The sequence below is a fragment of the Falco rusticolus genome, chromosome 9 (assembly GCF_015220075.1).
Source record: "Falco rusticolus isolate bFalRus1 chromosome 9, bFalRus1.pri, whole genome shotgun sequence".
NCBI lineage: Eukaryota > Metazoa > Chordata > Aves > Falconiformes > Falconidae > Falco > Falco rusticolus.
This window is the reverse complement of record NC_051195.1, coordinates 40,561,739-40,584,230: the sequence shown is the minus strand read 5'-3', so window position 1 is coordinate 40,584,230 and position 22,492 is coordinate 40,561,739. Positions and strand designations below refer to the sequence as shown.

At 49.1% G+C, this 22,492-nt stretch overlaps 1 protein-coding gene across 1 annotated transcript; it reads right to left on the bottom strand.

Annotated features, from left to right (window-relative positions):
* Positions 1-454: 454 nt before the first annotated feature.
* Positions 455-21,891, bottom strand: ZER1 (zyg-11 related cell cycle regulator). The gene is made up of 16 exons (XM_037401142.1): positions 21,772-21,891; positions 16,729-16,990; positions 15,710-15,860; positions 14,971-15,407; positions 13,310-13,486; positions 12,094-12,208; positions 11,477-11,623; positions 11,053-11,226; positions 10,065-10,280; positions 9,362-9,403; positions 8,887-9,006; positions 8,316-8,431; positions 7,988-8,176; positions 6,934-7,031; positions 6,440-6,542; positions 455-5,375 (listed from the first exon to the last, which is right to left on the bottom strand). Exons 2-16 carry the CDS (start codon positions 16,884-16,886, stop codon positions 5,318-5,320), a joined length of 2,301 nt encoding a protein of 766 aa, XP_037257039.1. The 5' UTR covers positions 16,887-16,990; positions 21,772-21,891; the 3' UTR covers positions 455-5,317.
* Positions 21,892-22,492: the final 601 nt, after the last annotated feature.

The window sequence follows — 22,492 nt, the reverse complement described above, 5'->3', positions numbered from 1 at the left end:
GACCCTCTTGAGAGTTTACTGTGACCGTTGAATTAACTGGCAGCTGAACCCTTGCAGGGCCAGGGTATTAAGAAGAAAGTCACGCTGGCCTTAAAGCAGATCGACTGTTTTAAGCTAGAGTCTTTTCATAAGCACTCAGCTTCTGCCCACTTACAAAGCTTAGGCTGTGGAATGCAAGCCACAGATCCGTTACAAAGTGCAGAGGCAATCTGCACAGCCAAATATTGTTCTGATTTCCTCCTCCCTTTCACATAATTTCCTAACGATGCTCTCTTCCTCCACGCCTCTTTTCTAATGACAAACAGTATTGTATCCCTTGGAGTGATGAAAGGAAAAGCCACTGAACTGCACCATCAACACATGGCAGTTCCTTTCATTTTTAATGAAATATATGACAGCAAATGGACCAGTAATGTACCTAAATAAACCACATTCATAGACCAAAGGAAGAAGACACTGTTAAGCACTAGGTTTAATACACAGCGGGTATCCAATGGATACAACGGAAAAGTTAATTCATTCAGAATTGTAAGGAAGCAACAGTTGTGCATTATTATTTTTTCACTTGGTTTCACCATGTACAAACATTTGAACCAGGCCTCTCAACATTAGGCAGGTCAATGGACAGAGTAAAAGCAGGTGCTTGCTCATTATAACCGAGGTTATTTTCTTGAAGCAAAACAAGGAAATACATATTTGGTTAGCTTAAAAACTTTTTTAAATGAGAAAAGAATTACAACCAGTGACAATTATATGATATCAAAATATAGTCTGCTAATGCAGAAGTGTTTCAGTTCAGCAGGAAATCTCTCATTCCTTTCTTTAAGTGCTGTCTTCTCATCCAGCCCCTACGTTACTTTTCATCCATTCCTGACAACTATTACCCTCTGCTTCATACATGTGGATGTCATGGAGACCAGCTGTTTCCCTACTTTTCTTACCCCCCCCCCCCCCCCCCCCCCCAGCACAAGCTACCCTCTAATACCTGAGCTGTGGCAGGCTCCTCCCTAAAGAGTCTGAAGAAAATGTCTTTTCTATGGAGCAGGGCCTGAACGCAGCGCCCCTGTGGCTCTTGTCCTACTGGTGATCAACTGCCGCCTTCATGAGGGAACAGGCTCACAGCTCCAAGGCTTTTCTCCCCTCTCATCTTCCGCAGAGACCAGAGCGGCTGCAGCAGAAGCCCAACCAAGGTGACAAGCTGGGTAGGATTCAGTGCTGAACAGATACCGTTTCAGCCAGTAGGTGGGTGCAGGGTAACAGCAGCCATCATGCAAACGGGGCAGATGAATTATCTGCAATATTACTAATTGCCACAAATATCAGTGCTAAACTTTCTTGGCTTGTTTTAGATGAGAAAGCCTAGTGCTGCTGGGTGTTTGTTAAGCATCATACAAGTAGCTGCCAATCCTTATAAGCGATTCCTCCCACAGATCTTGTAAAATGGAAGCACTTGTGGGAAGTTGCCCACCAATTTGCTCTCATCTATTCCAGAGAAGAGGGCAGACACTGACACCCTGCGTGCTGAGGACCGTGGTACCATTGACTTGGGCCACTGACCAAGGAGGCACCCACCAGCCAGGAAGGAAACTATGTACGGTCAAGGTAGAGGGTCCCTTTGTTGGCACAGTCTCTGCAGAGAACTACCAGGTTGTGTTTGTGCTCTGCTTGCCAAGCTTTCGAATATTAAAGAAAATGTAGTAGTGAAAGTATGAATAAGAGTCTGAATGGGACAACAGCTACGGCCCCTCTGCTGTGTCTTTACACACTATGAACTTTTCTCCAGCTGGATTTTCATTTGACAGATAGAACCCTGTTCTAGTTTTCTGGGCAGGGTTGGTTGTTGGCTCTATATTTCTGTGTGGAGTTGAAGTCTCCTGGTTCGTTCCTTTGATCCAGCAAAGGTGGAAGGCCTGAAAGGCTTCCCTCCAAGTCAAGCATTTCAGGGTATCCAACTCCCCCTTTTACATTAGACCTTCACAAAAAATCAGCCACTTTGCCCTCCCCTCCTTTGCAGAATATTGGTATGTCTGCAGGTGCCTATCCTGAGCACTGGATCTATGGCAGCAATTCGTTAACTCCTCCTTGCCTCCAAAAAGTGCTTTCAGGTCATGGTGCAGCATTATGCCTAGGGCGCTCCTGTCCTTCCAGTTAGGGAAACCGTGATACAAGCTAGTTTCAAATTTCCAGTTTCAGGAACTCCTGGATTATGCTCAGGTGTTCAGAGGCTACCTTTCTCTCTTTGGCCCCTTACTGAAAGGGAAATGTCATTTTTCAGCTCACAAAGTCTGTTGGCTTGAACACATGTTGAAACGTGTAGTCAAAACTCGTGTTACTTTAACAGGGATGTGGTTTCTTTCAAAATGCTGTCTCAGGAGTTTACCTTGCTGGTGGCCTGACTCAAAATCTTGTGTGTAGCTACCTGTAACAGAGCAGTTGTAGTTCCCCCTTCCCCCTGGGATCAGCAACAGAATTCAGAAGACTTAAGCTCTTCTTGCAGGCTCGTCTGACTCCATTAATCTCCATGTTGCTGGGAATTTTAAATCTTTTTATCCTGGCTCAGGTACAGCTTGATAAGGATGTGTGAGCAGTGAGGATAGAGGTTGTCTTTACAATGGGAAACAAAGGTTCGATACCATGGTCCAGCTCGCAGCAGGTGAGATTTCACCAACAGCTGAGCTTACAGGGGCACTGGTCTGAAAAACCCAAACCTTTGGTGTCTTGAGGCAGATGGAACCAAGCCATCCGTTGTTCGTTAACCCTGATGTAGTTGTGCCACAATCTCAGCGTAAAGCCTGGTTGTTTTGCTGGGATTACAATGCGAGGCTGAGGTCTGCTCTAGCCGAGACAGGAGCTCCTGAGCTCCAGCTGTCCCCCCAGTGTGGCACCTGCATTCTGAGGACACGAGTTTCTGATGCCTCTTGCATCTGTGACGTGTCCCCTTCTGCTCCACTCCCACCTTGCCAACATGGTCAGAATCTTGAGTGCTTTTTGTCAAGTGATCCAAGATTTTAGTGGCGGGGGCTTTCACTATGTGGGCACTAAACAGAAGGAAGCCTAGCGGGTGGCACTGTCACGTGAAACAGCTTCCGAAGGACAGCAGCACTAAATGGAGCTTCAAGTGAGCAAAACCCGACTCCCCTAATGCACTGAGGCTGGCTGGCGCTATTTGCAGCCTCCCTTAGTTTTGCATCTTGAAGGAAGATTAGCAAAAGTTATACAGAAAACAGATCCCGAAATAAGCTTCCCTGTCTCAAAGCTCATAGGGACACAAATTCTTGGAGAACAGGAATAAGAGAGAGAAAAATACATTTCAATCAAACGACTGCAAAAAAGTATAATTTGTCAAGTTTTGCAAACCATATGAAAACAATTCAAAAGTGACACAAAAATATATATAAGTTTGAAAAATACTTAAAGAAAAAAGTACAGATCTCACAATACCAGAACAAATGACGTATGGTTAAAAAGAAGAAAAAAAAAAAAAAAAGACATCGAATAACACCATATTGGCAGAAAAAAGTAAACCTCTCCAGGGCAGCTGTGTTCTGTCATTTAAAGTGTCAGTTGTTTGTGTATCTAGGATCCGTCTATAACGTGCTCGGCAATGACAACATTAACTCTGAGCATTAGAAGAACCTCATAGCAGCAAGTCAAATCCGAGAGCGACGTATACAAGGGAAGAGAGCAGGGAGGGTTACTGTGCTCAGAGGCCTGAAATGTCCTAACCCCATGGCCGTAGTCTCCTCTTCCTGCCACCAGACATAAAAATCTTTTCTAAATCCTTTCTCAGGGGAGATTTGTGAATTGGGAAAGAACCGTGGCAAGCAGAGGGCTCCAAGCATGGACTGCATGTGGTGTTGTCGAGCGCCTAACTGCGAGGCAAGCCTTGGCCTTGGGCTTCTTGAGCCTTTACAGGTCTGGAGTCCTACAGGTGACGACCACCTTAGTGGGACTCTCCTCTCCCCTACATCATATAAATTGGAGTAACGCTGCCGACATGAGCAGGACTGTACTGGTAAGTGCCACTGGGAGTCGGGTAAGAGCAGGGCCTTCTGCTTCCCAAAAGAGAAGGAAGATGTTGGGGTGGAACAAGAGGTGCTATTTCATGAGACCACCACCTGCCAAAGGGTGCCCGGAGACTCACCAGTCCCAGTAGAGGACTTTAGCACACCAATTACAGCGTTTGTGCTGCAGTGAGCTTCCTGTAAAGGGAGATTACTTTGCCACTGAGCATGGCTTGCACTGCTGCAGGCTGAAAAAGAGCAGAACAGCTTCAGTCCGTTACTGGGACTTGCACAAGTGGTACAAGTTGCCCCAGACTAGGGCCTGGTAGAGCGTATTATGCGGAGGGGAAACGCTCTCTGGCATTTGTAGCCCTTCCCCATAAAATAGAACACAACTAAAAAGGGGGTGAAGAACTGGAATGAAGATGTGTAGCCCTTTGTGAACAAATTTTGTTCCTTGTTGCACAGGCTCCCTTAGAGAGAAAAGCTCTGTGTTGCCAAGAATGTCTAACTGGTTTTACTGGTCATCCCTGACCTTATCAGGCTGGGTGGGCTGGCAGATCCTACTGTACCACCAAAGGGGACAAACCAGACCTCTTTACTTGAATGGGAACATCTTCCCAATGACCCACGCAGAGTTACCAATGCTTCCATTAATGTGAGTCTTCTATTAAAAAAAACCTTAAGGAGCGAATTGACTTGAAAGATCTTTCTTCCCCATTTCCTCTATTTACAAGGATCACTAAAAAGGTTAGTTCTTTTGGTCTAACTCTCTGGTATTGTGTCCCCCAACCTCTTTAACCAAATAAGTAACTCATCACTGCCTGTAGCCCTATCGAGCAGCCAATACCAATTCAGGACTGGTGTTCTTGCAGACATTACAGGACCTCATGCAATACAGCAAAAGGGAATTTTCTAAAAAGTGGGAGATCAAAATGTCACACTAGCGATCACACAACTAGGTCTTCAAGCTCATGGTCATTTGAGGCTCTCTGTGTGGTCTAAAATAAAAAGGTTAAACAATACATGATGTAGTTGTCTTTGTTTTTTGTTTTCTTTTTATACAGAAATCATACACACAGAACTTCAACCAGAAACTTCATAACAAAAAAGTCCACTAATTTAAGGAAAGCATTTTGTTGTGCAAAAAGTCCCTCCCCCCTCCCCTGTTCACCTTCATCTACTGAGGGTCTCACACACACACATGAAGTTTCCTTCCAACAGGCAAGTTGGTAAGAAAGAGTCCTCCCTATGTACAGTGAATTAGAGAGAAGCTGGATACAGTGCTGGCGAGAGGCATGAGATGATTGCCTCTATCTGGAAGTGTCCATGTTCTCCTCCTTAAAGTTACTGCAGTGCTCTATAACTTTCCTATGGACAAAACAAGGAGAGAGGGTTTAGTTTAAAGCTCATTGCACGATAGCTGTGGGACAGTAACGTAAAAACTGTCCAACAGGCTTGATCGCGATGTAGATGGACGCTGTTCGCAGCAGGCAGTCTCTTCTGAGATAAGCATCAACTGGTGTCAAAACCAGCATTCTCCACAAAAGCAGCTTAGGGCTCACAGTTCACCCCCTTGGAATTTCAAGTCATGTTAGTACAGATCCAGATCCATATGTGACCGTTCATTCCTCACCCCCATATCCAAATCATCGGGTAACTTCGAATCACATCGGGAAACACATGCATACAAATGTTTGTCATTCACTCTGATGTCATCTGTCCCTGCTTTTCGAATTTATTCACCATTCTTGCACTCTACCATCCCCATACACGACCTGCCTGTGATAGTCTCCTGCAGGCTTCAGTCACCTCCAGCATTTAGCAACCCTCCAGCGACGGGGAATGCCTGCCGCCCGCCCACAAGGTGCGTATTCCCAGCCCCTCTCTGCCTCTCATTTATATGCATCCCGCAGGTACGAAATCCTACCTCTCAGACTGCCAACGATTAGAAACCGCAGCTGGCTTTTAAAACTCTGAAAGAATGACTCCAAAGGAAGGTCACACAGCACACCACAAAGGTGATGGACTCTTCCACCTTTTGAAATAATCCTCTCATTTTAACTGCAGTCAGCAAGTGCAGTGACAGGCCAGTACAAGTGTGGAGCCAGGGAGCCCACCCCAGTACGGAGACTGGTGCTGGCTGGGGACTACGGGCCTAAGAGATGCAGTTAGCCATGTGGCTCCCCTGTCCCACGAGCCACTTCCATAACCAATGTGCCCCGCACCCACCAACGCTGAATGACCTGTGTGTATTGCCCGACTCCGAACCCTCACTACTCTTCTGCTTTCATCCTCGTTTTTCCTGCTCTGTGCTTCTTACCCCTTGAGCACATCAGTGCAGGCCTTTCTTTGGGAGCCTTACTTGATGTAGAAGAATAAACCCTAAAGTAAAGCTAAACTGAACGTTCGATGATAGCGCGCTGGTTTCCTACCGGGCCATTTCCTTGGTCTCCTGCCGTGCTGAGGCCATTTTAATCATGTCCTTCAGAAGGGGAATCCCGCCTTCTTTGATCAGCAGTGGGCAGTACTTGTCAGCTGCAGGGAAAAAGAATAAAACAGAGCCTTGTGAACCTTCACAAGAGTGGTGTAAAGGGCAGCCGGAGGGGAAGGAGAAGCCTGTGGCCTGAGAAGCCACAAAACTTTTTTATGAAGCCAGCCTGCTAGGGGTGCCCCAGCTGTGAGAACAGACAAAATGTCTGAGAACGTAAGAGTGGGGCCAGAAGGATCAAAACATTGAAGCCACTTCCTACACACCGCGTCTCATTGTTTCTTGTTTGGCTGTGCTGCCCGGCCATTCCCGCACCATTCAGAGAAGGTTCTCTCTACCTGCACAGCTGCACCAGGAAAGCTTTTTCCGCTAACAAGCTCAGATCCACACCCTCAGCCTTCACAGTGCAGTGGACGTGATTTCGAAAAGGAAACTTACGGTAGACAGAGACGAGGTTGTACAGTGCCCAGGTAGCCCAGTGCTGGCTGACTGGGGAGATCCCTTGCGGAAGAAGTCGAAGGATTGGTTCAAATGACCTGCACGGAAACATTGCAGAAGCTGTTAAAAATCCAAGAGCTGCTTCACTCGGCACCTTTGCCACTGAAAGCGGTACAAACTGCGCTCATAGGTACCCCAGCAGTAAATCCACTGGCATGTCAAAGGTTCTGGCACCAATGGCGAAGGCTGTGTCACGCGGCAGCGCTGGCAGGGTGACAGGCCCTAGCACCTTGCCACAAACACACTGCCCAGATAAAGAGCTGCGACAAATGCAATCGAATCCAGGAACTGATTTCCACCCTCTGTCAGTGATTTCCTCGTGACAGCCGAAATGCAGCCGCACTGCTCCATCTGTAGAGGGGCCAGAGCAACGCTGTGCCCAGCCAAAGCTGGCTGCTCACGTGCAACGGTTGCTGCGTTTCTTCTGGCAACGATAATGTGTCTACACCACAGAACAGGCACTGGAATGCCGTTCGTTCTAGATCCCTGGCAAGCACTAAGGGAATACAGGGCACCTGATACAGGAAGGGCTTTGGAGGATTCCACCAGCCGTATTAACCCTTGAAGGGATTTCTGGGAACTGTGTCTAAATACCCCCAGAGCAGAGTGAAAGCTACAGCAATCCACATGACTCGCACAAGCAAACAGACTTAAGGAGGTGCAAAGGACAGTCTTGGAGGAAAATGTTTAGGCAGTCCCAGACAGTCAGATCACAGGTCTCCTGAACTGTGCAATTTCACCACAAACACATGGGAGGGATTCTGTTGGGGTCCCACACTTCTTCCATAGGAATTGCCAGGCAAGGTGTCCAATTTCAACATGTTTCAGAGGAAGATGTAAAACCTGTACTAAAGAGTATCTCCCTGAGGATGTTTCTCCTTCACTCTAAACAGAGCCTCCATGCTAGGCTACCCCTCTTCCCTTCTCTGTTGGTGCTTGCCTCCTGTGATCATCCTGGCTCCTAGGTGAGTGCACCAGTCTTTCTACTCCTCACCTGTAATTGATATTTCTCCTGGAGTTGATATCCCAGCTCTGGATGGCTGCCCACATCCTCTTTACAACTTCCTCTCGGTGCGGCTCACATATACCCCAAGCCTCTGGACCATCAAACATGATATGGGAGAGCACCCCACAGGCATTATAGGATACCTCAATCCCATCTGCTTTGCTCTCCAGCAGGTTGCTGCCAAGGGAGAAGAGATCATTTAAAGGTGCTGATGCACCTTTCAAACCAAAGGTTTAAAAGTCCCCAGTGATTCAGGAGCAGAGCTCCAGAGCATTCTCCCTGCCCCAACCCAGCTGTTTGTTAGCCAGGCACTCACCTGAACACACTGATGAACTGGGAGGTCATGAGCTGCGGGCGGAGCTCCTTCACCTCTGCTACATTGCCCAGGAGACCCAGCATGTTGCGATGCAGCTCCTGTTTCTCTGGGAACTCCTAGGTAAGCAAACAACAGGATTATACAAAAGTAGGGCTACAGAGAGGTTGAGAACAAGCAACCCTGAAGAAAGGTTGTACAGCACATGTAGAAAAGCTGAGGGTTTTTGATTAGTCAGCAATGGTGCTTTAGCAGATGCCAAATGGGATTTCTAGTGTCAAAGATGCATGTGAGATGAGAGAATTGAGGCCAGAGCCCACTACTCACTGCTGCTCTGCCTAAGGGTAACTGTACACAAGATGGGGAAAGAGGAAGGGATGTTGAGTGTAAGTTTCTCTGTTCTTCTACTGGTTGGGTGGACAGACATGAGAAAGATGCAAAAATGCAAGCTTTTTCTGTTTGACCAATATAGGAAGTACCATTTATAGATTAGTGTGGTCAGGGATCCTGCCCAGGCACCTGCACCTCTGCTGCTAACACCAGTGTTCCTCTAGAGAAAACCAGGTGTACTTACTTTCAAGCACTCCAAGAACAGTTTCATGCCACTGTAGTTAAGGAACATCTCGCAGTTATCAGGGGTTTCATCAGTGATGTTCCAGAGGGCACTCCAGGAGAACTCCATCACCTGATCACACTACAGAGCCGAGGAGAAAGGGACAGAAAGAGCTTTGCTAACTTGGGAGCCCAGCGCAAACCAGCTACTCGTGTTTCCTCTCTGGTATCACCCTCAATGACTTCAAAGGTAAGAAAACCTCATTATTCACTTTCAACTTGCCAGCAAGTGAGTTTTTTGTTTAATTTTTTTGCCTCCCAGCAAACAGTGGAGGGACATTCCCTCGCCCTCACCCTGGGACAGGAAATTCTGCAGCATCAGCTGAGATGTCTTGTTTTTTAGAGAAGCTGAGCTGGCACTCTGGACTGACCTTCATGCCTAAGTCAGACTGAAGAAAAAAATACTCTATGTATACGTTTTTTGGGGAAATACTCACCGTTTTATCAGCCAGCTTCTTCTGAATCAACTTCAGCATTGTCTGTGGGCAGAGGAAAGGGAAGAGTGAGAAACAGTTCGAGAATCACAGAGCTAAAGCTAACTGCTGTAGCACTGCAGGGCTGGCTGCAGCCCATTTGCAGGCGTATGCAATTTTGATCCTTTGTAGAGAACAGATGCAGTATCTCTTTCCCTAAATCAGTAGGACTGGGTTATGCTCAATGTTGCAAGTATCCACAGAACTGAACTATATGTCACGGTTCCCAAGCTGTCGAGTCTGCAGTCAAGTCAGTCTTGATCTGTATGATACAAGTCCTGAATGTGGTATAACTGCACCAAAGCAGTGGCTTTTGCAGCTCTTTGAAAAGGTGAGGGATACAGGTTGACAAGAGTTGGGAAGTTGATGCAGGAGGTAGTCACGAGGTGGTGCCAGCTCTGGTGAAGAGGTAAGATACAAGGTTATGCTGCTTCCCTGCTCCCGCAGACAGCCCATCTCTGAGATCGTGACCTTTCGTGCTAGCAAGCAAGTAAAAGATGCCACGTGGAGGGGCAGGTTCCAGGAAAGTCTGGCACTGCTGGGATGCTAGCTCCCTCCTGTAATACTGCAAGGTCGGCGCACTGGCTGGATGTGTTTGGCGGACTGCTGCAAGGGAATTGTGCTAGCTTGGGTTAAGGATAAGTAGATGTCTTGGGACCATACCAACCATGACAAACCCCATCTTGCCCACAGCTTCCTTATGATCGTTGTCCACCTGGCAGACCAGAGCGTTACAGAGGTGCACAGCGATGCGCTGAATAGACTCATCCTGCCGGCTCTGGTTGAGGATGTTCAGCAGCAGCTCATTGACTCGGCGGTACTGGAACTCCAGCTCCTCAGGAATGCTGAAGTTACACAGTGTCAAGCAGCAGTTTCGCTGTACCTGGGTCAAAAGGAAGCAAATACTGAGCCAAGTGGCTACGAAAACATGGACCCCATCACCTCACGTCTTCTTGCTGCTTGGTACTGAAACCATCTTTCTGCTTGAGCACAACCATTACAATTTCTGCTACCCTCCTATCCAGCACTGTGCTTTAGCTGTGCTCTACTGGTACCCTCTCCTCTCTCCCTGTCACTCTAGTCTCACAGGGCCACCAATCGCCCAGTGCCCGTCACTTTCCAAGCCAGCTCCTTGCTGCCTGGAAGCCCCCTATGCAGCGGTCTCCATTCTGCAACCCAGTGGCATCATAATGTCAGCTACGTATTCCATTACAGTGCAGTGGGATAATGTTTCCATCTGTTGACTCAACACCCCACACCCTTTTCACCCCACAGTGAGCACCGGACATCTCTGCTGTATGTCGGATATACCCTTTGACCACTATCATCAGATAAAAAGGAGCCTTGCTATCATCACTTTTTTCCCCCTTGTTCTGGAGAACATCACGTGGCTAAGGAGCACCCTGCATGCCATGACAGAATTATTTAGGTTGGAAAAGACCTTTAAGATCACTGAATCCACCCATAAACCTAATGCTGCCAAGTCCACCGCTAAGCCATGAGTGAGGGCAAGGATCAGATCTGGGCAACAGCTTCTCTGGTGTCTGCCTTAGCTAACATCCTGGGGGCTCAGAAGACAGATGCTAACAGCAGGCTAAAGACTTGATACAGGGAAGGTGGACTAAGGGAGCTGAAGGAGGCTGGGCTGCCCTTACTGTGACTTCCTGGTAGGACTCCATGCCGTTCAGCACCACCTGGATGACCTGGCGCCGCAGCTTTACACTCTGCTCCATGCGGTACTCAGAATTGGTCAAGTAGAACAGTGCTGCGCTGCCCGTCACCTGGATGTTTTTGTCATCTTTGTGGCACTTGAGGGCTGTGATCACCAGCTGCAGAGAAGCGACATGAAGCTTGAGTGCCACTGACTTGCTGTTGAGCCTTGGAATGACTGTTACAAGCCCGCAAGGAATGTGCGGCCCAGGCACTGCCAGAACATGCTTATGAAATGAAGGGACACAGTTCCACTGCATTACTGGAACTTTCTCCAGAATGGCCTGATATGGTGTCCCAGGGTGAGGAATGACTGAGACTGCAAACTTTCCCTTGTCAGGGTGAGGTGAATGCTAGCGTGGGGCTTACCTGAAGGGCTCGCAGCAGCTGGCTGCAGCGTTCAATACGGGCAATGTCAAAAAGGAGGTTGATGGCCCGGGAAGTGATTTCTGGTCTGTGTTCAGTGTAAGCCTCGATAGCGTTCAGGACTTGCTCTTCATTCTTGTCTCCACTCACCTGGCACGGAGGAACAAAAAGGGAAGAAATCATGAAGGAGGAAAATGAACATGAGAAGGGAACTCTGAAAGGTCGAAGGGTACAACTTCCCTCTACTCTGCTAGTAGGATTAGGCCCAGGATGGGAGCAAAGAAGTTGAGTCACTTCTAGTGACACTTCTAGGATGCTAGTCACAAGCAAGACTCCTACTGTCTTAAATAATCTTTTTGTAGTTACAGATGTCCTGGTCCTTAGGCAGAATGTTTTTTTCATGGCCCTCTTACAGAGGTATGGGGTTTTAACCCTTGTAAAAACCACATGGGGTACAGGTCTTGCCTTCTGGCAGGTTCCCTGCATTATCAAGTATTAGCAATTGAAAGGTCAGAGCACCTGAGACCTGAAGAACTCCACTGTACTGGCAGCCAGTAATTTTCATGTTCTTTCAACTCCGACCAAGTACCTACCAACCAATATTCTTGTGGCCTTGTTACCTTGTAGGCTGGAATATGTGTCAGGCGGCACAGCGATGTTTCAAAAAGGCCCAAGAACTGGAGCGGTCGTTTCAGACCCCGGAAGGGAGCAATGCTGCTCTTTGCTGGCTCAATGCTGAAGGGGGGGAAAAACATCACTTGTGTCAGTACTGTGTTTCTTCAGGCGTCTCCTGCCACAGAGGCAGCTGTCGGCTCTCCATTCCTCTGAGCCTACTGCTTCATAACTAGAGTGATAATAGCTACATTGTGGTTACACTGGCTAGCTTTTCCTAAATGTAACATTCGACATTCATCCCAGGTGATCCCGAGCGAAAGGCTGAACGTGTTGAACAGAACAGCTGGAAGAATTCAGACAGACAGAAGGCAGCTTTCCCAGGTAGAATGTGTCTGGAAACCCACTAGCTGGGGTGAACACTTCCTTTTAGAAAAGGGCCGTGGACTTCACTGATCCAAAGCATTTGCAAACTGGATTGCATGTCATCTGATAAGACATGTTAGTCTGCTTCTGTGATCATGCAAGAACACTAGTTTTGCTGCCATCTTCCTTATTGATCAAGAGCCGGTATTTTTTTCACCAGCTCTGGCGGCAAGGAGCCAGTACTGTCCCACTTGTTTGCTTTTGTTCACCAAGTGCTCAGGGAATAGGAGTGTCGAGTTCTTGGCTGATCTGGAAAGCCAGACCTCTAGGTATGCCTCTACTGAGGTGCACCAGGATTTTCAAAGGTTGATCTGCCCAGTATCCAGGTCAAATCTGAAAATATGCCTTTAGATTCTAAGTTCCTAAAACACTTAGCCCTCCTATGAATGCCAGTGTATTGACTTGGTATAGAAGTCTTCTGTTTTGGAAAAGCCTGAATTTCAGTGAGGGTAAGAATGTTTTGTGTAGAAAATGTTTAAAAGGCTTTGGAGTCCCTTCAGAAAAAAACATTAACTACTGCAAGAGAGCCCTGGAAGAATGTGTGTGGAAAAGGACAGAAATACTTCTTCAGACATGCATGGCAGGTAGATAGGATGAATCCTTTACTACTCTTATAAGTCCTTACACCTGTCATGTACAGGAGTCACAGCTGATTTCCATACCAGCCTTTACCATCAGGGGATGCTTTTTAGCATTAATTAGACCTACAGAATATGGAAGCTTAGAGGGAACTGTTCGTAATTCATCATTGCCTAATCCATCCACCCAAGCAGACCTCAGTAACTGCTGTTTCCTTACCTTGTCTGGCCCATCTTCTCCTCCATGCTTGGGATAGTGCAGTTCTCCAGCATGGTGTGCCCTGAGATATCGAGCGAAGTGAGGTTTACCAAGTTTTCCACAAACAGGTTTAGAACCCGCCGGGTCAGCTTGAATTTGTAATAACTGGACAGATGGTCTCGGGAGATATCCAAGTGCCTGCAAATGACAGAGAGCATCTCAGAGCCTGGAAAGCGTTGTCTGGGGCTTCCGCCTCTCTACCGGAGGAAGATGACAAGCCAAGTGTGATTATTACTTCTTTGTTATGACTATTTCCTTCACAAGATACAGGAATGTGGTTCTCTAGGATCTGGCCCTGTGTCTAACTGAAGCATGCAGATATCTGCTGGAGGTCTACTTAGAATGGAGCACAACAAATCGTCTGGCCACAAAGGAAATTGCTCCTGGCTCAGGAACTGCCTTTCCCAAGCTCCATCACAGCAGCCACCTAAGCATTTCTGCCTGGTGATTAAGATGCTCTAGAGGATCTTTGCATGTCCAGAAACATACGTTGCCTCATCCCACAAATGGTTACATGAGTTCTTGTCTGCTTCCCCAACCTTATATTTTTTTCCACTCCAGGCTATTACACTGCCATGACTTCATTCAGGTATTTAATTGCTTAAGCTTTGGGGAAACCCTGATGCTAAGGGAGTGGTGGGACAAACTGACCAGCCATCATGTGCAGGACAGGGGCTGCTCTTGCCGGCCAAACAGTAGCGGAGACCCTTGAGAGACTTTGAAACTGCCAACATCCCACTCACAAAAGTGTCTTCTACTTGTTGTAGACCAAGTTTCACTGCAAGTCACTGGGAGTTTAAGTACTTGGATTTATAAAATGTTATTCAGGACGTTCCCCGAGACTCCAGGCCCTACGTTAACATGGTACCCCCTAGTGCCTGCAGTCAGTAGAGACAATACTAAAGCCATTGCACAGCATCCTTCCTGTGACTAGTAAGGCTTAGGAAGCCCTGGATCCCTTTCCTGATACCACTGTGCAGTTTGAATAGCAATTGTCTCAGCTCTGTTTCAGGAAGTCGTTTTACTGCCAACACTGTCTGCCTATTTATTTACACTGCTCGTTCCCTTGGTTGCACCATCCATGCACAGTGTGCTTCCACAGAGTGCACCGAGCAGACAGTCCGAGCTCAGAGTTTTTTCCAGGTTTTACCTCAGAGGCAGGCTTAAACTTTGGACATTCCTGTTTGACAAGCGGTTTGGAGGACTGAGCTTCACAGTATGATTATCACTATATTGGTTTATGTACACATATGTAGTAATTTTTTTTCCCATCTCTCAGGTATTTAGCTGTTCTTTTTTGTTCGGCTAGAGGGAGTGGTTAGTTTTGGTTTGGTTTTGGGTTTTTCTTCTTTCTTTGGTGTGTGGTGGTTTGAGTGTGTGGTGTTTTTCGTTTTTCTGAGAGGGAGTTTCTGCTAAGTGGTGTCTTTTCCGAGCAAAACACAGGCTGGCTTTAGACATGTCAGATACGGATAGCGAGTCAATGAGTGAGCCTGTTCACAGGAAGGCTTGTAACTTGAAAGCAGCAGTGGGTGGCTCTCTGTTAGCAGGCAAGTAGACCATTCTTAAAAGATCTTTCCCTATCAGTGGGAGAAGGATAAACAAGGAAGAACAGATCTGCTGACCTGAGCTTGTGAAGCTGTGCGATCACTTGGATGTGCTCCTCTGAAAGGTCCATGTTGTAAAGCACTAAGGAAACCAGACTGTCCTTCCACTGGGTCAGAAACCCCACATCATTCAGCTGGATCCCAGAGAGATCAAGAGCTGCAAGGGAGGCCAAAGGCCGAAGCAACGTTTCCACGTTTACCCCTTCGATCAAGCGGCCCAGGTTCAGGAAGCGCAAGCGGCTAAAGCCTTCAAAAGTAAAGTCCTTGACCAAGACCTGGCGAGTGGGGTTCACCAAACAGTCATCTTCACAGCCTCCAGGGTTCTCCTCCTCGTAGAAGATATTACAGCAGCCAAAGAGGCTAAGGGAGATAAGTGTGTGGCTGAAGCTCACCAAGGTTTGCAGACTCTTGGCTGTCAGCTTCTCACAGTTAGTCAGGTAGAGCTCAACAAGATCCTGGAAGATGGGAAACCAAAGTCAGAAATACTTCATGGGCACAGTGGCCACCCTGCTTGCTACACCACCTCCCACTGGGAGAGCCTGAGACCGTATACCACCAAACCTGACCAGTGCCCCCATCCCAATCCATACAGCGGCTCTGGGAGCTGAGAAGGGAGAAGCTAAGGCTCTCCCAAAGAAAATCTGGACAGTGAAGGACAGAGTCTTGCGAATCTCTGAGTGGCTGGGATTCTAGCTGGTGCCCATGCAGCCGTGCTGCTAGGCAAAGTGGCAGCTGGAGGCTGTCAGTGCAATACCACCTGCTTCCTGATGGCCTCCAGGTCCTGGTCCTGCACAATCTGTTCCCGCAAGTGGATCCGAGCCAGCCTGGTGCTCCGAGGATCTGAGAACAGGGTGAAGAAGCTTTCATGGGGTTCAAAGATGCTGTCCGTCTTCACCAACTCCACGTACCTGTATTGGGGCAATGGCATTAGCACAGCACCACACAAAAGCTCAGCTACAGCTCTAGCGCCTTCACTGGTCACAAGAAAACGTGACCAAGTGCGTAGGCACACACAGACTTCCTCCTGATGATCCAGAATAGCCTTTGGGGTAAAGGGAGCTGGCCTATTATCTCTTCTTGCACAGAACTAATGATCCTTGGGAAAATCTCAGGCAAAGATTTGTGCAAAGTTGTGTGTGTGTGTGAGCAAACCGGATTCTGGCAAGCACAGACTCCAGGATTCTTTTCCCTAGCTGTTTAAAGCTAGTAATTTGATTTATTTTTTTTTTCATTTTTCTGAAAATTAGCGGGCCAAAGTTCTCTGCCAGACTTTGTGGGCAGGAGTTCAGCCAAGAGGGACTGTGATAGCCAAATTATATAAAACCCTGGAAACGGGTTGCTTTGTAAAGCTATGGGAGTAGCAGCCTTAACATTTAACATCTGTTAGCACTTTGCACTCTCATTTCTCTGGTTTGAGAGAGTTGTAACGCTTTAGTGGTGGGAAGTGGGAAGACTCCTTGGCTTACTGGTGGCTTCTTCCAAGAACACGACTTTTGCTCTGGGTTCACCTATGTTGAAATGGTGATTTCCACAGAAACTAAAAATACATATAGCAGTACTGTAACCCCTGGGGATGCTTCCTTCTGCAAACCCTTATTTCCAATATGAGGATCAACTAGAAAAAAAAAAAACCACCAACAAACCAGCCCTGGGGATTCTTCCCCATTTTTTTCCTGCTTTTCTATCAATCCTTTTAGAGAACTATACTCCTCCTTCCCTGAGCTCCCAGCTTGCTCCCAAACCAGACAACAGCTTCTCTACAGGCCTGAAACGTACTCGTTGACAAGTTTGTCACAAATCTCGCTTGGCAAGAAGATGTCAGGATGGAGCCGGAGAGTTTCATTGTCCAGTAGGTAGCAGAGAGTCCCTTCCAAGTTGCGAAGGCAGTAATCTGTGCACAAGGTCATTAGCGACTCGGGGCTATCAGATGCCATCTTGAGGGAATTATGGGAAGGGAAGACCAGAAGGAAGCTATTGATTCAGGAGATCCTTTCTTCAAACGAAGTTCCAGGATGAAATTACAGGGACATCAAGACAGCTATAAGCAGAGGAGGGGAAAAAAAGAAGATACATTGAGAAAGGCACATTGACACACAAAGCTGTCGTACCAGCAGGACATTGATAGTTGTATTTACAGCCCATCACTTGCTGACCTCAAAAAAACCTGCAGCGTTTTGGCTGCTCTGGCAGTATGCCCTTAATTCCTTGGTATCCCCACCCCCAGGGGATACTGTGGGAATGAGTTAACATGAAACGTGTTTAGAAATGAGGCTACACAGCAAGAAAATGTTTCCTGATTGCAGGGGTTATCTGGCTGATAAAGGCCCTCTGAAAGGGAAGTGGCAGAAACCATGTTGCTTGGCTTTCTTCAGGGCGGGCTGGATAAACGACCAGAAAATTTACTGGCAGGACAGTGCTTTGTTTGGCCCCAGTGCAATCTGGTAGCCCAGTATCTCATGCCTGTAATTTGGACTGCCACCATTCCAAGTTTCATGTTCAAGCTGAATGTTTCTCCATACTGCCAAGCCAGAAGCTTCGTGCAAGCCCTTGAACTAGACCGTGAAGTGGATCAGAAGCCAGAGGGAAAGACAACGGACTGGTCTGGCTTCCCTCCGAGTGCAGTGCATGTTTATGCATGTGCCAGACATCTATACACCAGGCTCCCTGGGATGGGCTTACCCAAACCATTCCAAGCCTGTCGCAAAAAGGTGTGAGTGACTAACCTGGAAAAAGGCAAGACACTTTTGCCCTCTTTCGTTTTTAGTACGGGACAAAGAAGGATAGGCAAGGCAGACAACTGGGGGAAGCTATTCTTGTCTATTTTCTTATTTGAAAAAAATCTCACAGCTCTAGTATTAAGACTTGCTCACTGGCACTGAAGGAGGGCTCACTGAAGCCTTGGAGGTGTTTAGCAGAAGTGACTGAAGGCCAACAATGCCATTTCCCTTTCGAAGGGTCAAATAACATTAGAAGTAACCCTAATGTGAACTCGTCTATGCATTTCTAGGGACACACAAAAATTGTGTTGAAAAGTTTATTTCTGATGTAAAACCTGTGTCTTATTGATAAGTATGTCTCTGCTGGCAATGAGAACACCAGTGCTATGGAGTCAGTCGCTATTCTCTGCGCCACAGCTGAGCAGCCATTGCTGGGGAAGCTGTTGCAAAATCTCCTTAAATATATTCTGTTTCTGATCTTTATCCTGCAGCTGTGAAGATCAGGACACTTGTCTGTGTCTCCAGCTCTCTGCTTCTCTAAAGCCTCTAAGTGTGCTCCCTTTCTTTCATTCCTGCAGTTATCGGTACAAGACGGAAGAGTTTGACTCCCTCTCCTCAGCTTAATCACGATCCCCAAAGGCACCCAGGGTGGATCAAGCACCTTCCCTTCTCCCCTTTCGAATGCTCTGTTCCACCACACCCTGGCACAAAGGATCAGTCAAGGCTGTGCATGAGGTAACCTTTCAAATTTGGGCACCAAATGGTCTCTTTGGGTGACAGGAGCACAGCTTGACTGAGCCTGCCTGGCAGCCTGGGCTCCTGGCCTTCTGATCCCTCCCCATGCTGCAGAATGGATTTCCATGCAAATATGAAGGCAGCACAAGTCAGAAATCAAAGCTCTTTTCTTCCTTCCTTGTGTGTTTCATGAATTCTTGTTCTGAGGGTGTGCTTCAGTGCCGGGGCAAAGAGCTGGCCAAGGAATTAACCAATGCAGAAAGGATTTTCTCAAAAAGCCAGGGGAGATCGGCAGCACTGCTCTTCACTCAGCAATGCAGGACCGGCCATGCTGGATCACTCCTGTGGTACGCCCACCCCAGGCCTCCTCGCGTTCCAGTGTAAGTGGACAAAACCTTACTGGCAGAGGCAGGCACTAGTGCTGAGCTTGACTTGTCTTTTGGCTTTACTCATGTTTGATGAATAGTTTCACTTTCCTATAAGCACCTTTGGGAAATACATCTGCAGGCAACTGGCAGGATCATGTTCCAACCCCAAACTTCTGACCCACTGTGTTCTGACCTACAGCTTTCAACAGCCATTCCGGTGGGGAGCTCAGACAGGTTCTCTGCTGGTTTTGGCTCAAGAGGCAAAAGGTCTCCAAGCAAAAGCAGATGCTGAGGGGGAAAAAAAATCCCAACCCCCAAACTTCAGCAATCACAAAAATTGTATTTAACATCCTGATCAGAGATAGTTTAAAGGGTATAACCTGCTCTGCTGGGTCACAGAGTCCTGAGCTAGGGTCATGGTAACATAAAATGTGACTTGTCAAGGGGTGCCACGGTAGCTTGGAGACCTCTGACATGCATGCAGTACAAACAATGAAAATGAATAAAGTGGTGGCTCTTCAATTTTGAAAATCCATAATCCATAGTGCTCTCCTGTGTAGGGAAGTCAGGAGAGAAGTGAAGGATGAAATGGGCTGCTGAGTGCAGAGTATCATCTCACTGGCAGTGGGGTCCTGGCCAAGGGAATGCAGGTAGGAGGAAGCTGTTCTGCATTCTGCACTATGTCTGTTCTGGAGATGAATCTGCTTCACCTCCAGAACGAGTCTCTCTCGCAGATTTTGCCTGAAGCTTCCTTGAGAGAATCTTTCCAGAAAGGCAAGATCAACAGGAAGATCTGAACCGGTCAGCAAGCATGTTCTGCTACCCCTACCAGTTCCCTGTGCCATCAGACAGGAGGTCCCTGCAGCCAGTGTCCTTCTACTGTTTACTACCAATGGCCAGAGAACTCAAAAACAAATTCCCATTGACAATCTGTTATCACGTGCAGCTGGAAACGGCCAGTACTTGGGACTTGTCCAAGCAGCTTAGAGCACTAAAGGGCAAGGACTGCCTTCCTGTGGCTCTGACAATCCTCTGTTCCCTCGCTGCTGAGACCAGCACAATGTAGCCAGTTGATCCTAGCCCTGGAGAAATCAGCTGCCCTTTGATTTCTGAGCTCCCCGTGAGCCACCAACAAAATCCCATACAGAAGGTTAATATAAGAGAAAAGTGGTTAAACCATTCCAGTGAAATAACACCAAAGAAAAGCACTCGTCCTCATGATTTATTATGGATATTTGAGCAGTGTCCAGAGCTGCTGCTGTGACCTCTTTGTACGGGACACAATAGGAGCTAGCCTCTCCCTCCTCCGTTAGACTCAAGACACAACACATGGGCAGGGGGAGATGGAAGTCAGAGTGCCAATAGCTGCACTGATCAATACTGTCTCTAGTTATAAGCTCACTGTGTTGATAAAATTAAATGAGCTAGAGATGCTGACAAATCATTAACATTTGCCTGATCATTATCCTCAGGCAGCTTTCCATAGGCAAGAGATCAGCAAGCCGCCTGCCTAGCAGACTGTCACCAGCGCTTTCCGATGATGAGCAATGAACTGTCTAGTGCATATGTGCTTCTGAAGGGTCAAAGACAGATATGTGAAATGCTGAAAATTCAAGTGCAAGAATCAAAAAGTGACTAGAACTACAGCTGCTGATATTTTTTCCAATTTATTTCTCCAATAGATTTGCCTCCATCTTAATGCACGAAGGAATCGAGTCCCTTGGAGACACAGGAGCAGGCATATAAAAGCTATATGCCCAAGCACCCCCAGAAGCAGCCCCCTCCCACCATCCGTGGACCCCAAGGAAGCTGCAGTACATGCAGCTTTACTCTCCCCCATCACCAGCCTTCCAAGCCCAGACAGCCTCTTTGGCAAATAATGCTTATATGTAGGCTATGTCTGTATTTGTTGTGATGTTTCAGGCTGCACTGGCACACGAGGCTTGGGGCTGCTCTTGGCACTCCTGGGGCCACCTGTGCCAGTATTCTCTACCTTGGACTTCAGACTGATCTTCTCTCCCAGTCCCTCTCTCCAGGCGGCTGCCCAGAGCCAAGCCTGACTCACCATGGCTCCGCGCCAACGACATAACGTTTACACTGTTGCTACAAAAATGATTGGCAAAGCTGACTTTTCCACAATGAGGGACTTGTCCAAGGAGAGGGCAAACAATATGCACTGACATGAAATGATTACGATGCTTCAGAATAACAAATTCAATGTAAATGCAGAGTTTGGCAGAGGTTACATTTTGAAGGAAAACTGCACTGTCATTTTAGCTGGCATCTTGCAGCTGCAAATCACTGTCTTTTTTATTAATTGATGGGTCATCGCAGCTTGTGCGGGGAAATACCATCCCTGCCTTACAGCAGGGAAACTGAAGTAGATGGAACTAATCTGTGCCCAGCAAAGCTTGCAATTTTCAAACTTGTCAGCTTGCCGAGACCGACATTATAAATGAGGCGACTCCTGCTAGCCAGGAAACAGGCTGATCTCTGTACCTGCCTGCAGTACGGATGCTCCTTCGGCTCACTGGATTCCATCACCGATTTCTCCCCCAGAGGTCACCTGCCCAAGTGGGCAGCCCCTGCAGCCCCGGGTTACTGCTCCCGGGCACCGGGATCTGCCGCCGCAGGACCGCAGTGGTCTGACAGCCGGTGTGAGCCCCCTCCCCAGCCCACAGGCAGCTCCGGCCACCGACCCAGCCCCTCCGCCGCTCCCCCCACATGGCCGGCCGCGCTCCGTGGGCCGGCTCCGCGCTCCCGCGGCACGCAGAGGTCACCTCGGCCGGGCTGCCGCGGCCCAGGGCCCTGCCCGGCGGCTCCCGGCGCTGCTGCCCAGGGGAGGGGGGCTTCGCCGGCGGGCACCGGGCGGCGCTGCCGGGGACGGCGGTTCCGCGTGGGGCGGCGCTGCCTCCCTCCGCCTCAGCGGGGCAGGCCCGGTGCCCCCGGGGAGGGCGAGCCCCGCGGGTGGGACTGAGGAGGGGGCCGCCGGCACTCACCTGGCGCCAGGCCCCCGCCCGGCGCGGCGGATAGCTGGCGGCGGGAGTCCCGGCTGGTCCCGGCGCCGCTCCCCGGGGCGGGCAGGGGGTCCGCGTCCTCCTCGGGCCCGCTCCCCCCGCCGCGGCCTCCGCTGTCAACAAACCCCGCCGTCACTTCCGCCAGCCGGGCCGCCCGCACCGGAAGCGCCGCCGCTTTCCCCCCGGAAACAGCGGCCAGGCCGGAACGTGCGGGCCGCGCCCGCCGCTCCCGCTCCCCGGCGCCGGGCGGCAGCGCGGGGCTCTCGCGGCCCCAGCTTCCCCTCGCACGCCGCGACCTGGCGGGGACGTGACGCGACGCGACGGCAGCGGCGCTCACGGCGGCGACACGGCTGCGCTGCTGCGCGGTGTCATGGCGCGGGTTGGGGCTCGAAGCGGCCCCCGGCAGGGCCTGCCCGGGGCAACTGGCGCGGCCTGGCTCCGCAACCCCCCGCTCACCCACCCCGGCCGCGGGGCCCGGGGTCTCCCTTAGTGCTGCAAGCGCCAGCGAGGCCGGGCCGCGCCGGGCGGCCGGTGGAGCCCCGGGGCGGGGGGGGGAGGGGGGGGGCCGGCTCCTGCCTGCGGGGCTTTTCCTGAGGTGGGCGATGCGGGCAGCTGCCTGGGGAGGGGCCTCAGCCACGGCAGGGCACGGCCCGCAGCAGAACCGCTGTCTGGCAGGGGAGCCGGCCCCTAACAGCTCCGCGCG

Bases quoted from the DNA above. Each gene is read 5' to 3' on its own strand.
- ZER1 (XM_037401142.1), bottom strand. From the start codon at position 16,886: ATGGCATCTGATAGCCCCGAGTCGCTAATGACCTTGTGCACAGATTAC. The intron at 15,861-16,728 runs GTACGTTTCAGG...GCCCCAATACAG, and splicing joins TGTGACAAACTTGTCAACGA to GTACGTGGAGTTGGTGAAGA. The intron at 8,432-8,886 runs GTAAGTACACCT...TTGCTTACCTAG, and splicing joins TGTTCTTGGAGTGCTTGAAA to GAGTTCCCAGAGAAACAGGA.